Below are 15936 nucleotides of genomic sequence, written 5' to 3'. Positions count from 1 at the left end.
AGTTTATTCTGGCAAAAGTTATTTGGGAAGCTAGGCACTGAGCTGCACTACTCTACTGCTTACAATCCCCAAACAGAAAGATTGAACAAGTGTGTAGAGGCTTATTTGAGGTGTCTGTGTTTTCAGCAACCTCACAAAATGGAAGGCCTTGTTAGCTGCTGCAGAATGGTGGTACAGCACCAACCATCACACAGCCTTGAAGATGACCCCTTTTCAGGCCTTATGTGGTTATCCACCTTCTCAATTAGGCATTGATGCTTTGGAAACCCCAGCAGCTGCTATGGAACAATAGTTAGGGGACAAAAAAAATGGAATGAGTTGCTGAAGGAAAACTTGATAAAAGCTCAGAATCGAATAAAGCAATCTGCTGATAAGGTCAAGAGTGAAAAGACTTTTCATGTAGGGGACTTAGTCTATTTGAAATTGCAACCTTACAGGCAAACATTAGTAGCAATCACAAGGAACCTAAAACTATCCTCTAAATACTATGGACCCTACAAAGTTCTGCAGAAAGTTGGAAATGCAACCTATAGGTTGGAGTTGTTAGCTAGTTCATTGATCCATCCAACCTTTAATGTTTCATTACTTAAACCTTCAGCAAAAGATCATGATGTGTCTAAGGAACTTCCCTTAATTACCACTGACGGACAAGTTAAAATTGCTCCAGAGAATGTGATAGCTACACGAGAAGTTATCAGGAAAAGGCAAAAAGTGGCTCAGGTGCTGATCAAATGGTTGAACCTAGGAACTGAAGATTCTACCTGGGAAGATATTACGGTGATACACTCACAATTTTTAGATTTTCAGCTCAATCCTAGTGACTAGGATTCTTAAGGGTGGAGTGTTGTTATGATCGTAGATATTGCTCATCAGAAGCATAAAGGTTAATGTTGCTGACGTGGCTTTCTTTTCATATAGTTAGTTAGCAAGCTAGTTACTAGCTTGTCATATATGGCTATTCTGTTATATAGTTAGTTGAGCATAGAAGGATCCAGAAAGAAACTTGTATAAAGAGTCTGCAAATAGCATGATGAAGGCATGCAATAACAGATACAACAAATTACAGATTTCTTCTCTTTCTTCAGTCTCTCTCTCTTTCTTTTTCCCCACGTTTCCTTCTCTCTATTCTTCTTCTTCTTTTTCTTCTTCTTCTGTTGTCCTTTCTCTTCAATTCTTCTATTGATCAAGTCACTACAAAATGCTTCAGCAATGATTGCGCAAATGGCTGGGATCTTCTTTTCTCCATCAGCCATAATGGTAGCAAATGTGATAAAATTTGCATATTTATGCTATTTTTACTTGAGCCAGAAAGCATTTGCATATATCCTCTTCAACTTTTCTCAATTACCATATAAACTCAAAGATGGGGAAAAGAGGGTGGAGGCGAGAGAGGTGAAAGGAGAAGGAAGTGGTGGGTGGCTGGTGATGGAGTTTGGTAATGGAGAAAGGAGATAATCCAAAGTTTCTAAAATGTCCTTGTTTAATCATTAAATTGGGAGCCAAAATTACTTTTAGGTGGTGATGTCACTGTAGAAGGATTGATTAGAAATAAAGTTAGGGATTAAATCAATTTTTGAAAAATGTTTAGAAAAAAAATTGGCCGTTTTCGTTTAAGGATTCCATGTAGCAAAAAACAAAAGTAAGAAAAAAAAGGCAATGGTACGAAGATAGCTATATTTGTTGTCCTTTATGCGATGGTAGAGAACCACTCTTGTAAATATTAGTGGAAAGTTCTTTGCAAATGAAATTTAAAGCCTAATGTCTGCTACAATTTGCTTGACAATTGGTACCCTGCAATTTTAACCATCAGGTTGGAGACTACATATCATCCCTGATTTGACTGGTAAGCAAAATGTCTTTGCCAAATGCAAAGCTATGCATTGAAACTCAGACTAGCAAGCGACTTGGCTGAGCTCAGAGGCTAGGGATCAATAGGTTCGATCGAGTCAAACTAATATTAAAAATCGAATGATGTCATTATAACGTCATAAATATATATTAGTTTTTAAAATAAAAAGTATAGAAAAATTACTATTAATATATTAATTAGGTTCATTTTTACTTCACAGTCCTTGCATCACATCAAATTCTTAAAACACAATTGAGTTACAAATTGAACAAAATGACAAATCAATATCAAATGCTTAATACGAATTTTAAATTAATTTGTTAACATTTATAAAGTTCAAATGCACATGCATGATAAGTCTTAGACAAAATTGAGACTTATTTGTACAAAGTGCAAAAGCTAAAGTTGCACACAAGAATTATAAAAGAAATTTGCAAGCATAATTGTAATTGTTCAAAACATAAAGGGTCAAAACACAAAATTAGAAAAGTTTTAGACTTGGAAGGCAGCTGCCACCTGGCCTTATCTTTTGTCTTCCAACGCTTCATTCGGTCCAAACACCTGTCCCCTAGACTTTGACCCCATTAATTCCTCCTCGTGCACCAGACGGAAACATTTCCGTCTCTTTCTTCTTCATCTTCTCTTCAACCTTCAACCCGTGTTTCCCTTTTTTTTTTTTTTTTTTTTGGTTTTTTCCAGTCAACTTCAACCAATGTTATTAGAAAACAGAAATTCACCAAATTAGAAAGGAAAAAACAACACGACATCATCAAATCACCAAATTACCGGGGGGTTTCATTCTCTGCATTCTTTTTTTTTTCCTTTCATTTTATGATTTTCTTTTTGTTTCTTTTCTTCAAATAGGCAAGATTCCTTCTCTCTTCCTTTATTTTCATTCTTTTGTTAATTTCTTTCTTTCTTCTTTTTCATTTAGATCTAGATCTTTAGAAGATGATAATGAAGATAGATTCATAGATCTATCTTCTCTCTTCCTTTTTTGTTATTTTCTCTTAGAACTTTTTGCTTGTGATTTCCAATACATATTACCAAATTGTTGGAGGGATCAAATTAAGGCTTTAAAGATGAAGAAAATTTTGGGAAAAAGAAAAAAAAATCAGTAACGGGAAAAAATACAGCAAAAAAAAAGTACAAAATCGGATTTTACTAGTTTTCCGGTAAAATCTGATTTTTGGTCGAATTTAACTAAGTTTTGATATGCAGTTTTTTAAGATGCTTCGGATCGGATAATTGACCGGTTCTCGATTTGATCGATTGGACCGGCCAATCGGATCCGAATTTAAAAACAGTGCTGCAAAGGCGGCTAAAAACAGTGCTGCAAAGGCAGGCATATTACTGATAATATTTTGAAAATGCATGAGTAGGTAAGGGGTTATTATAGAAAGGATTAATTGCAGAAAAACCCTATGAACTATTATATTAAGATGAAAATAACATGAAAATTAATAAGATGAAGATAAGAGGAAAATTAATTTCTTGCAAATAATTGATGAAATGACCAATTTATCCTCCATTAAAAACTTAAGAGGCAAAAATACCATGTTGATAGGAAAGGTTACTACTTTAAATAGACTAATACTCACGTTATAACAAAAAGTATAATTGTTAAAAGACAAATATATATATATATATATACTGCATCATTTTGAATGAGAATTAAGACTATTGAGGTCAAAATGGGAGCGATTACTATAATTTTTAAAATCTCATAATTTTCTTCAATGCATTATAATGCCATACCTTCATATAATCACCAAAATTTCTGTTCAAATCTTCACAAGAATAAAACTGGATAGAACCCAAAATTTTTCATATGAATTTAACACAATAATTGCAATAAAAATTCAATGCCAAACTAAAATTAAAACCCACATATTAGTAAACAAAATATTGGATTTAGAACTTTCAATAAAACACGTAAATTATTTACTTTTCCTTAATCACAATCTTTTCTTACCTAGGCTAACTTTACATATGTATTAAAATAGGGTTGCTGAGATACTTGAATTGAATTTATTCCCTTTTCTTCTTCTCCTAGTTCTTGAATTAGTTGAGCGTCAAAATCAATATAAAAAATTATTGTGGCATTTAAAGCTATTAAAGCCTAAATCTTGTGGTTTTCTTATTTCTCCAACTCCAAGCCGTCAGTAAATTTCTTTCAACAAAATCACATACATACTCTCGCTCACCCATGCCGCAAACAAAAGTACAAAATCATCCTCTCTCTCTCTCTTTGATCTTAAGGATTTAGCTATAGGAAAAATCCATTTTTCGTCCATAAATTTTGAGTTAGGGACACATTTCGTTCTCAAACTTTTAGACGCACCACATTTAGTACACGAATTAATTATTTTGAGCCACATTTAGTCCAAAAAGGGTAAAATATTCAATTTGGATGGAGAAGGCTATCGTAGCCGTTAATTTTGACTAAAAAATTATTTTTATTTAATGGCCACGTGCCAAACACATGACTTTCTCCATCCAAATTAAGCAATTTACCTTTTTTGGATTAAATATGGCAAAAAATAATTAATTTATGTACTAAATGTGGTGCGTCTAAAAGTTTAGAGACGAAATGTGTCCCTAACTCAAAGTTTAGGGATGAAAATGAAATTTTCTCATTTAGTATCGTAGTGGATTTGTGAAATAAGTAGGCCTGTCAATCGGGCCTAATGAGACAGGCTTTGATGAGTTCAAACTCAGCTCATTTAATTTGAATCATTTTCAGGTTTTGAGCTATGAGTTTCGGGTTCGTAAATGTGAAGCTCATACTCAGCTCAGATAATATTCGGGTTGTGAGCCTTAATCGGGCTTAGCCCAAGCTCACTTATTACTCCTTAATTTTCTTAATATAATTACTATAACTATTAAGTTGTAAAACTAATTTAACATTTACAAGAATATAATATTAAAACTAAACATGAACAAATAATAGTTCTTAAAACGTATATAAACAAAAAAAATTTTCAACAATATTTATATTTAATCCATTCAAAATGCATGAAAAATTGTAATAAAACATGCGATCATAAGCCAATACATCTTTAAAAGTTGAAACTTTTTTTATAATTTTGTGATTTAAATCCAAATATGCTTGAAGATTTTTGTGTTTATAGACCAAAAAAAATCAACCAATATTATGCCAATACAAAAATTTACTCAACCAATAAGAAAAATTAGAGATTTAGTTATGCATTACCAATATTGGCTCTCAAGAAAGCTCATGAAAGAGTTTTTAGATGTATTTTTGTGTATTGTAATTTATGTATATATTTAGTATTTAGTAATAATATATTTGGATATATAATTATACATAATATCAAAATATAAATATTATATATATAGGTAATTAAAGGGCCGGGCCTATATCGGGTTTGAGTCTAATAAGGCCCAAGCTCGGCTCACATTTAATTCGGGCCTAATTTTTAGGTTCAGGTTCAGACCGGCTCACTAAATGATCGGGTTCATCGGGCTTTCTGTTGGGCCGAGCGAGGGCTGGCCCAGCCCCATTGACAGTCCTAGAAATAAGGACATGGTGTGACAAGCTCGCACCATGGCCAGTGTTTGGTTACGTGGTAGAGGACGAAAACAAACCAAAAGAGAAAAATATTCTCACAAAAAAAAAGAGAGGAGGAAAGAATAATTTGGGTCTGCTTCTTGCTTTTTTTTTTTTTAGCAAAGAAAAATCAATGAAGGTTCAATTGGAGCAGTCAAAGGGTTCGTTTGGAGCAGCCAAAGAAAAAGGTGGAAACTAGGGGAAAAAGAGAAGCAAAAATGGGAAAAAAAAACCCAGTTTTTACTAGTTTTATCGATTTTCGGTTGAATCTAGTTTTTTGACCGGATTATATTGAGTTTTAAATAAAGGGGTTTTAATTGACACTCAAACTGGATGTCTGATCGATTCCAAGTTCGATCGGTCGGACCGATTGATTTGGTCCAAATTTGAAAGCATAGTTGTTTAGAAAATTTATTATCATGAAGGCCTATTATATATTGAGTTAGAAGTTCTCATTTACAACCTAGCAATTTACAGGGCATTTTTATGAGTGTGTTAGGCGCGATTGAGTTTGATAATGTTAATTAGTTTTCTTTAAGCATAAACGGCTCCTTGAAAGGATATTTTCATATTGAGATAAGACAAGATCTCTAACAATCAGCTTGATTCAAAATTGCCCTTCTCACTAATCTAAACTAAAACATCAAACATCATATAAATTCAAATCACTGTGACAGAATTACTTGTATACGATAATGTCAATTTTATGGTTAGTTCACTAAAAGGATTAACTAAATTTAGGTAAGTTCAGAGATAAATTGTGATGTTTTTAGGTATCATTCCTTATTTAGTTTTTGATTTCATGACACACCTCCTAAAGCTTGATGCGTATCCGCAGCATACAACGAATTAATCTACTTGATATTGATCATTATAATCCTCATGAATAAAACAAACTCTACCCTTCTCCCCTCTCTCAATTAGGAACGAGGAAATGAAAATAACGTTTGAAGCAAATGGTTCAAATGATAAGTAGTTGGCCAAGAAAATCAACATTCCCTTAATGTTCCTTTACTAGATAATTTCTCCATGTGTCTCAGCTGAGCACAGAATTTGCCGCCTAATTAAACGAACACAGGTGGTAGTACTATGAAACTTGGGCAGGATCAAATGCATGTTACCATTAGAATAAGAATCTCCATGGTCAAAAATTAACCATTCTCTTGTAAGATTTTGAGTGACAAATTGTCACACATGTCATGCTCTTAGTAAACCGACAGCCTCGTTGATATTATTGACTAAATCTAATCAATGGCAAAATGTGTGTGATCAAACTTCTCCTTGCTTTTCACCCATTGTCCAAGTCATTAGCTCAATAGTCCCTCTTTAAATTCTGTTCCAATGATAGCGTTCATGAGACTTTGGTTTTTATGCAGTTGCAAAGATGTCAGAATTGGATTACATTGGATGCAAGAAAAGGAAAAGAGGGGAGGGAGTACTTAAATTCAAGGGGTTTTGTGACCAGGGATATCCAGTGGAGTTCAATGGTTCATTTCAAGAAAATGTTAGAGCCCTTTTGGAGATTGGGCAAATGGAGACTGGCTTATGTGATCCAATGCCAATTTGGTCATTTCAATTAGAGGTCCATCGACACCCTTTGCTGCATGTTTTCCTCTTTGTTGTTGAAGAACCAATTGAGCTGTCCTTGACCCGTGGCTGTAAGCATTGTCAATATATAGGTAATTAGTTCTTGATTTATTGTTACTGACTGCATTTGGTTTTGCTAACGTCGCTTGAATGATTTTTTTGAACCTAGAAGATCAAAGCCCCTATTCAGAAAAATCAAAAGGAAAAACAAAACAATAAAAAAAACAAAAAGAGGTAGTAAGATTGAAATTTGACGGTCAAGAACTTGATTTTGCTAGGTGAAAAAAAGCTCTTGGTTTTACTCTCTCTCTCTCTCTCTTTGAAGTCCATGACATAGAGGACCTAAGAGTAAGGCATGGATTTGGGCCATAGCCGTTTGGGCCCAAAAGAAGTTGGCATGTTATAGCTCTCAAATCTCAAAGCATAATGTTTTTCCCAATAATCAAGATGCAAAATAATTCTGTATATTTCATTTTTTTTGAATAGGCAATTACATTTAGGTGTACGTACATTTAGGAAGAAGAATTTTTTGTGCTTCTGCTTTTGGAATTACTGGGTGCAACATTATGTTATTAACATAAGTTAATGTATTCAAGTGTGAATTTATCTAAAAATTAGCTATTTGCGGTTGGATTTCACCTCAATTAAATAATGAAATTGTGATAACAAAATTAACGTAATCCAAAAAAAAAAATTTGTGACCAAACAGCTTTTGTCTCTCAAGAATGTGATATCAATTTACAGGGTTGTATTGACTTTTTTTCCTTCATTCATGAGTAACTCTATGAAACCATTATTTATCGACTAATATGGCATATCATCAATCATACATAAACTTGAATCCGCAGAATGAAAACCAACATATATTTCTCAAAATTAATTTTTGCTTCCAGATTGTGCTAGATTTCTTGTCTGGAGAATTTTAATTTTGTCCACAAAGTAGAATATATAGTTTTTCTTTTCTGAATATGTTTCATAAGGGAATCTTGATGTGATATATTGTAGCTCAGGCTGGGGTGATCATTTGATATGTAACAAGAAGTATCACTTTCTACTACCCTCAAAGGATACAGTCTCAGCATGCCTAAGTTATGAAGGCAGCTCCGCTGGTATTAATGTCACAGCCTCAAATTCAATAGCAAGCAAGTCCAACTTGATTGATTTACAGGGTCATACCATGCATGGTGTCTTTCACTCTAATGGTTTCGGGCATTTGCTGTGTATAAATGGAGAGGAGACTGGCTCGGATTTGGCTGGATTTCAGATCATGGACTTCTGGGATCGGTTATGCACTGGATTGAGAGCAAGGTCTGCTGGTTTATCCATGTTTTAATTTCCAATGATGATTTATCTCTTTGAATCGATGTTTGGATTTTCACAGGATTTGTCAGTTGGCAATGTCATCTGAAGTTTCTGTTAGTTTGCTATTAAAATGTTCTGTATCATTTTGCTATTAAGAAAGGGAATTTTCTTCTAAAAGTTGTTAGTGATCATGTTCTTTGAAATTAGTGATGTTATGCTTTGGTTAATTGCTCATAAGATTTTAATGTGATGTGCATATTGACAAATTGAAGTTTTCGGTTCTAAACAATACGAAAGAATTTACTAAATGATATTACCCTTAATCAAATGGAGTAATTAATAAGCATGCGTGGCTTTTACAAAATATGCAAAGAAATAAATTTTCAATGCTTCTGCAGAATATGTAAAGCATGTAGTTTCAATATTTCGTCTGTGATTTGGAGTAGCTTATGGAAAATGAAATGCAGACATTTTTTTCCCTTTTTTACATTGTAGAGAAGTGAGTTTGAGAGACTTATCTCAAAAGCAAGGTATGGATCTTAGGCTACTTCACAGCATGGCCTATGGCAAACCTTGGTTTGGTCAATGGGGCTACAAATTTGGGAGAGGAAGTTTTGGCGTCACGGAACCAATGTATCGAAGTGCCATTGAAGCCTTGCAAAACACCCCTTTAGGCTTATTTGCTCATCATCTTGGCAATGAGACCAATGAGATCCTAACAATCCTATCAAGGTACCAAATGTTGTCAGGCCATATTTTGGTTACTCTTGGTGATATGTTCCATTTCATGCTAGAGCTGAAATCCAAACTCCCAAAGGAGAGCAATACTGAGTCCTCTCATCCAGGAATGCTGGTGGATACATCTTGCAGATGGTCCGCTAAACGCATCGAAATGGCTATTAGGGTGATTATTGAAGCACTACAAAGAGCTGAATTTCGATGGATTTCTAGACAAGAAGTTCGCGATGCTGCTCGTGCCTACATTGGCGACACAGGTTTGTTAGATTTCGTGCTGAAATCGTTAGGGAATCATATCGTTGGGAAATATCTAGTTCGACGTTGTTTGAATCCAGTAACAAAGGTATTGGAATACTGCTTAGAAGACATTTCTCATGCATTTCCTAGACGAGATGGATATAGCAGACTGATTAGTACTCCTGACTCAAAATTGAAACCTCGATACAAGATTACATGGGCTCAGCTTATGAAGGACCTTTTACGCTTGTACAAACTAATCTTGAAAGAAAATAATGCAATGAGCAGCACTGGAATTCTTGCTAGTATCCCTATTGCATCAAGGATTATTTTGGACACTAAGTTATTCATCAAAGACTATTCTGAAGAATCAACATCAATTCTTGACAAATCAGTGCTACATTGCTCCATTGTCTTGACAAGCAACACTGATAGAGGTTCAACAAATAAGGCTATGATCACTCCTTATGAGTTTTTCATGTTGAGAAACACTACTACATTTGATGAACTCAAGCTTGAAGTGGAGAGGAAATTCAGGGATTTGTATTGGGGAATGAGAAATTTTGTGGCAGAATCATTAGCCAATTTGGATGCCAAAGGATCAGACTTGGTTTTCAAGCTCATTAAAGCAGGTACTAAGATTGTTTTCGAGGGGAAAATTAGTGGAGAAAGTGCTGATATTTGCTGCATGATGTTTGAGAGTTTTGAGAGCAATGCATTGGTAGTGGATTGCATTTGTGGAACTAAAATTGATGATGGTGAAAGAATGGTTTCATGTGATATTTGTGAGGTTCGGCAGCATACTCGTTGTGTTCATGTTTCAAACATTGAAGAAATTCCAACCATATTTCTCTGCAATTCTTGTGAGCAAGATATCTTGCATTTCCCTTCCCTACCATAGCTGTTGTACAATAAAAGCTACTGTGTTCCAAGAATCATTGGAATAATTTATCTAAGATTGGACAATATTTGTGAGGCCCGTAGGAGGGTTCATTTCAAGACTCTTTAATTTGAATACTTGACTGAATTTTTCCTTCAATTTATTGACGTTTTTCATTTGAGTTTATAGGGATTGTACTATGTTAAATTTACATGCTTAGAACAAATGATTTTGGGATATGGCAAAAGGATATGCACATCTGTGAAAGAAACATATTTACACGTGCCTTTAGTTTCTTACTTTCTTCGGTTTCCAATATTTCTATAAGATTCAGTTTCACTTGATTTTTGCTTCTTCCGGCACAAATTGGGTAATGTTTGCTTGAATGCCGTATGGTAATTCTGGAAAACACATGATGAGTAAAACTTGCGTATGCGAATGAAATCATGTTCTTAGAAGGTTTATCTCTTTCTAAAACTAGAGATGACAATGAGGGTGGGTGACTGCGAGCACCTGTCTCGCACGAGGACTCGTGAGGTGGGGGTGGAGTGGGGCGGCTGCAGGGGTGGGGGGATTTTTCTTTCCCCGTTTTAAATGGGATGGGGGACGGAAGAGGATACTCTCGCCCCGTCCCCCATATTAATATGAAGTTTTTAAAAAATACATCTATATATTAGTTTTATACATATACACATTATGACTGCATATTAATAATGTATGCACATATCATAATTTATATGATAAAATGATTATTTGATTATTTTTAGTGTACTTGAAACTTTTTACATATTGTAAGTTTACCAAAAAATAAAAGTAAATAGGGCAAAAAATCTCAACGGTTATTAAACTATTGCCCACGTAGACTTTTGTCCATCAAACAATTTTTCGTCACAAATTAGCCACTATACTAACTAATCAGCTTACTCATGGCCATTTCATCGATTATTATTTTTAATCTACAAAATAATCAAAATCACGTTTTGACAAAAAATACCTTTGGTGGACAAATACCCTTGCATGCATTTTGACACATATTCTGATTATTTTATAGATTAAGAGCAATAATTGACAAAATGACTATGGGATATCAAGTAAACCTTTGCTTTCTATTGGGGAACATTAGATGAACATTTGGTTCTTCTGCAATTTTGGGATATCAAGTAAACCTTTTTTTCCTATGAAATTATACTTTAATATTTACCTTGCTTTTGTCTTTTTTTTTTAGTGTAAGCGGGAGGGTTCCAATTCGAGATCTCTTACTTACCTTCCCTTCCCCCAATCCATCCCTCCCCCATACCTTGCTTTTGTTATTTGTTTACAACTTCTACTTATCATTTTCTTGAGAAATTAACTCTACGCATTAATAGCCAAACTCCCATCACTTACAACTTAATTCTTGGGATCCTAAGTTGAGAGAATTAAACTTTTCATTATAGACAAAACTTTTTTTTACTACAAAAATTATACTTTTGTATCTTAACAAGGTAAATTGCAAAAATTTCTAATGATGGTTTTGGAGAATATTGAAATAATAGAAAAGAAAAGATAAGATAAGGGGTGACTTAATCAATGAAAAAACTTCTATTAGTAGATAATTTATGAAATCATCCATGTAAAATATGGACAAAAGGTAAAAGTTGTATATATAAGACCAAAAACATATTTTGGCTTTACTAACAGCTAGATGAATAGAAAAATATGTAGGTGTCATTTAGACCTCTAGTTAATTTATTTTCTTGGCTAACCATGATGAAACAAAATATGACAAACCACAAAAAAATGAAAGAAAAATGACAAACCACATGAAATGTATTGTTTGTGCATCATGGTCAACAATGGCTTCTCCAAACTCCAAGGACTAAGCTAGGGAAAGTTACATAATAAAAAAAATTACAGCATTGATAGTCTGATACAGACTCAGACACTCATAGATACGAACACATTCACACAGCTCACATACAATTGTGTGCCACTGAAGAAATCAGAAAAGTTCAGAGCCTCTTTTGCATTAATGCTGAAAGGAAAGCTGATCAAGCATCATCATGAATGGCTATAAATGACGGCAATTTCTTGATCTCAAAATAAAGTAAGGAGATCTCTTACCCAATATATTATATCATGCGTACAAATATTAATTATAATTTCTGAATTGTAACCAATGAAATGATGACTTCCTTTTGAACCTTGGTAATTAAACTTTGTTTTTAGGTTCATCAAGAACTGAATTGGTGGATGGTATCTTTGTTTCTCTGACGGGTCAAAGTGAAGACTGAAAAGAAACTGTAGAAGGGTATGTTTGTCTTCTGCAGATCTGAATTTTGGACAAACGTATATTACATATCTGGCACAAAACTTTTCAGTGTTTGGTGGTCTTCTTGATGTTTCACTCAAAGACAAGAAATCAACAGCTTGCATGAAATTTGCGCTGTGATACCCTTATTAACAACACTACGTACTATTGTCTCATTTCCAGCCTTTTCACAATTCTCACCCTCACACACACACACACACACACACAAGAGAATACATATGGTGAGACATTTTATAAGTTTATAACTGTATTTTGCTTATGAGACAATATCGTTATTAAGTTCATCATAGGTTCTAACTTGAGATTTTAATATGTTATTTGTTTTAATAATTCCGGTATCATCATAGTCAATGTGATTTTAGAAAGTTACAAGCATATACAAAACTTATATTCTAATGTTTAAGAATTTAAATAACCACGTTTTAAAGAAGTTAAGTAGACAAATTAGTACTCTCCTTAATTCATGTTTGCTTGTTTTATGAAAGCTTGTACCATATCTAGGGGGCAAGGTTGAGGTCTCAGGATTTAAAATTTCTGAATTTTAATCCCCCTTTCTCCCTTTCTGCTTCTTAAATCCTACCTCTTTTCTGCTTAAAAAAAAAAACAAAAAACTTATACCATTCCACACACATTAAAGGGCACATTTTGCATTTTAAACAAAATTACTCTTTTGATTTCCAAATGACTCATTTCTAGGTTGGTAGCTTGGCATAATGCCTGCATCCTATAGCAACTGGTCTTGAAACTGCTTTTCTTTGAGGTCAAAATTAGTAAAACCACATCAAACCTGAAACCCTTTTAGCCAGCTCTGTACCTTTTCCCTCTAAGCTTAGATTGTTTAATTTCGGCCCCATCTTCAGATCTTCTGGCCTAAATTAAAAAGGAAGAAAACAGATGTAAAAGGTTTGTTGTGACAATAAAATTTGTAATGTGAAAATAAAACAGCAAATTATATGCAAAAAAAAAATAAACCAAGTTATAACAAGATTTTCGTAGCACCAAAATAGGGGTAAGAAAAAAGTGTAATAGTTCAAATGGATATATCATATTTGGATTCTTCTATTCTGTGCTTTTAATGCACATGATAAGAGATGGGACTAGACGTTAGGTGTTCGAAAAAACTTTAAAATTTATTCAGTAAAATTACTTGAATTTAGAGGAGGAATGATAATGTTTAAAATTTAAAGTGGATCCACTCCTTATACTATGTATGCTTATTCTGTGCCCTAAGAGCACAGAATAGGAAAAACCATTATATTTGTACCTATGCAGTTTTCTTTTCGTTTTGTGCCACTAGAGATTAGAAATTAGTTATGACAATTAATAATTAGGACTAATCCTATTAGAGGAATTTTAACTGTTAAAATCCAAAAGTTATTCTACGTCCGTGAAATATATAGACAATGGCAACCTAGACAGCATGGTTGGCCATTCCGACTGGTCTGCAAGGGTTTCTAATTGTCATACAGCAAGCATAGTCACCTGAGACCAAATCTCTCTAACTACTATTGCCTGCTCAGTGATTTACTATTGCTATGTCACAGCACAGCTGTGCAGACAAAATGATTTAATTTAAGTACCAATAATCAATTTTGTAAAGGAAAAAAAAGTTACTTTAGTAAACATTAAACTTTTCTTTAAATTGTTTTAGTAGGGGAATATGGGATTTAATGAGAGGAAAGGAATTGAACATAGGACCTTCAGTTCATGCACTATTATCGTGATATTAGCAAAGGGATTTGCATTTCTTGACTATGAGATCTCGGGTTTGAAACTCATGGGAATGAAAAAGACAACATTGGAAAAGTTTCTTTGCAAGGGGCCAACGCGGTTCGAACAAAATTAGTTGTAAAATATAAAACGGATGCGGACACATGTGGATTATGTATGCACAATCCTAGTCATAATACTGCATTGATTCTCGGCCAATAATGATTTTTCCTAATCACAGTGAATCATCATTGCATTCCGCCAATAATCTTATCTTGAATATGAATATCAGAAAAAAAAAAGAAAGCAATTTTCTTTTAATAAATGGGCCTTTAAAATTAACGAAGTTAAAATGTACACATGAATATAGCTTTTCTTTAATAAACTTTTTCTATTAGAATAGAAATCCACTATAAGCAATTAAAAGTAGCATGCAGGAAAAATATCTCAGTTTTCATAATTGAAAATTGAAAAAAACACTTGTGGACTGAGCAGCCCATATGCAGGGTGGCCGGTTAGTCTTGGAAGAGGAAGACAGAAAGCAACGTCATCTTGTCAGATCATGAGTAGTCCTAATAACATCCCTCAACATGAAAACAAAAGTATAACTCCATCAATAAAGAGAAAGGAAGCTTTGTAATACAAAACAAAAGAAGATCTTCTCTTATCCTCAAATTCATGAAGAAAAGAGGCTGCCACAGAGATAAAAACACCTTGGATTTCTGTATCCCACAGTACCTTCTTGTTTGAGTGACACCTGATGCCATCTTTTAGTCTGTCTCTTGAATAAAAACGAAAGTAAACAAGACAAAGGTCTTAGGTAATCAGTGCAATACTGGAAGGCCCATTACTTAGCTCCACCCACCATGAAATTATTGAGGACAACATATGCGGTTATATATGTTAGAGACGTTTCCAGCTAGCTCAGGCGGATAGGCTAGGATTAATTCATGAAAATTTTTAAGGGATTTAGGTTTGAATAGCTCTACCCATCATGAAATTATTGAGGAGAACATGCAGTTATGGTGGAGACATTTCTAGCAAGTTCAGGCGGATAGGCTAGGATTACTTCACGAAATTTCTAAGGGATTTAGGTTAGAAACGTTATCTAGCTAGTAGAAGAAGCAGCAACTGGAAATGCCCACATTGTCATACTAAGGAAAATGGGAAAGCAACTAACCAGTAGGAATTGAGTGCAAACCAACAATAAAGAAGTTTGTAATAATACCCGTTGGCCTCCTTTAGGAACATAAAATTTGAACCCAAAAAAAAAGGTGTAGGAATAAAATGATTTTCCCGAAGACGGGTAGACTTTTAAGATTCCTCTTTTGACCACTAAACCAATCCTAATAGTTTTATGTTAGTAGTTTGTTGTTTACTTTTTATACAACGATTGATATGCCAAAATCTCGATGTGAAATCGCGTTTTTCACGGCTGAGTGAATTCCAAAAGGACAACAGGCTCTGTCGGAAAGAATCTGATTGATCAAATTGCCTTGATTAGAATGGAATTTAGGCCTCCAAATTCTCATAGGAGGCAGGAATGATAGGTTTCTCAAGCCAAGTATTTTCCTAATGGTTTACTCTTGAAATCGTGCTGGTTTGAAATCCTTTATTTATATCCAACTTTGATATGACGAATTGTAGCAAGTTTGAAGCACAAAATGCAGCCAGACTAAACTTAGCATTAACGTGAGAACTTGCCTTTCACCTTGTTGATGCTTTAATTATTCAAAATCGTCTACTCA

General features: G+C 34.1%; 1 protein-coding gene across 1 annotated transcript; it reads left to right on the top strand.

Moving 5' to 3' along the window:
* The first annotated feature begins 6807 nt into the window (after positions 1–6807).
* On the top strand, positions 6808–10188 carry LOC140021133 (PHD finger protein MALE STERILITY 1-like). Its single transcript, XM_072071904.1, has 3 exons — positions 6808–7102; positions 8021–8318; positions 8808–10188. Exons 1-3 carry the CDS (start codon positions 6808–6810, stop codon positions 10186–10188), a joined length of 1974 nt encoding a protein of 657 aa, XP_071928005.1.
* Positions 10189–15936: the final 5748 nt, after the last annotated feature.

The sequence above is a fragment of the Coffea arabica genome, chromosome 11e (genome assembly GCF_036785885.1).
Source record: "Coffea arabica cultivar ET-39 chromosome 11e, Coffea Arabica ET-39 HiFi, whole genome shotgun sequence".
Lineage (NCBI taxonomy): Eukaryota > Viridiplantae > Streptophyta > Magnoliopsida > Gentianales > Rubiaceae > Coffea > Coffea arabica.
The sequence above is the reverse complement of the archived record's forward strand: the minus strand, read 5'-3'. Positions and strand labels throughout refer to the sequence as shown.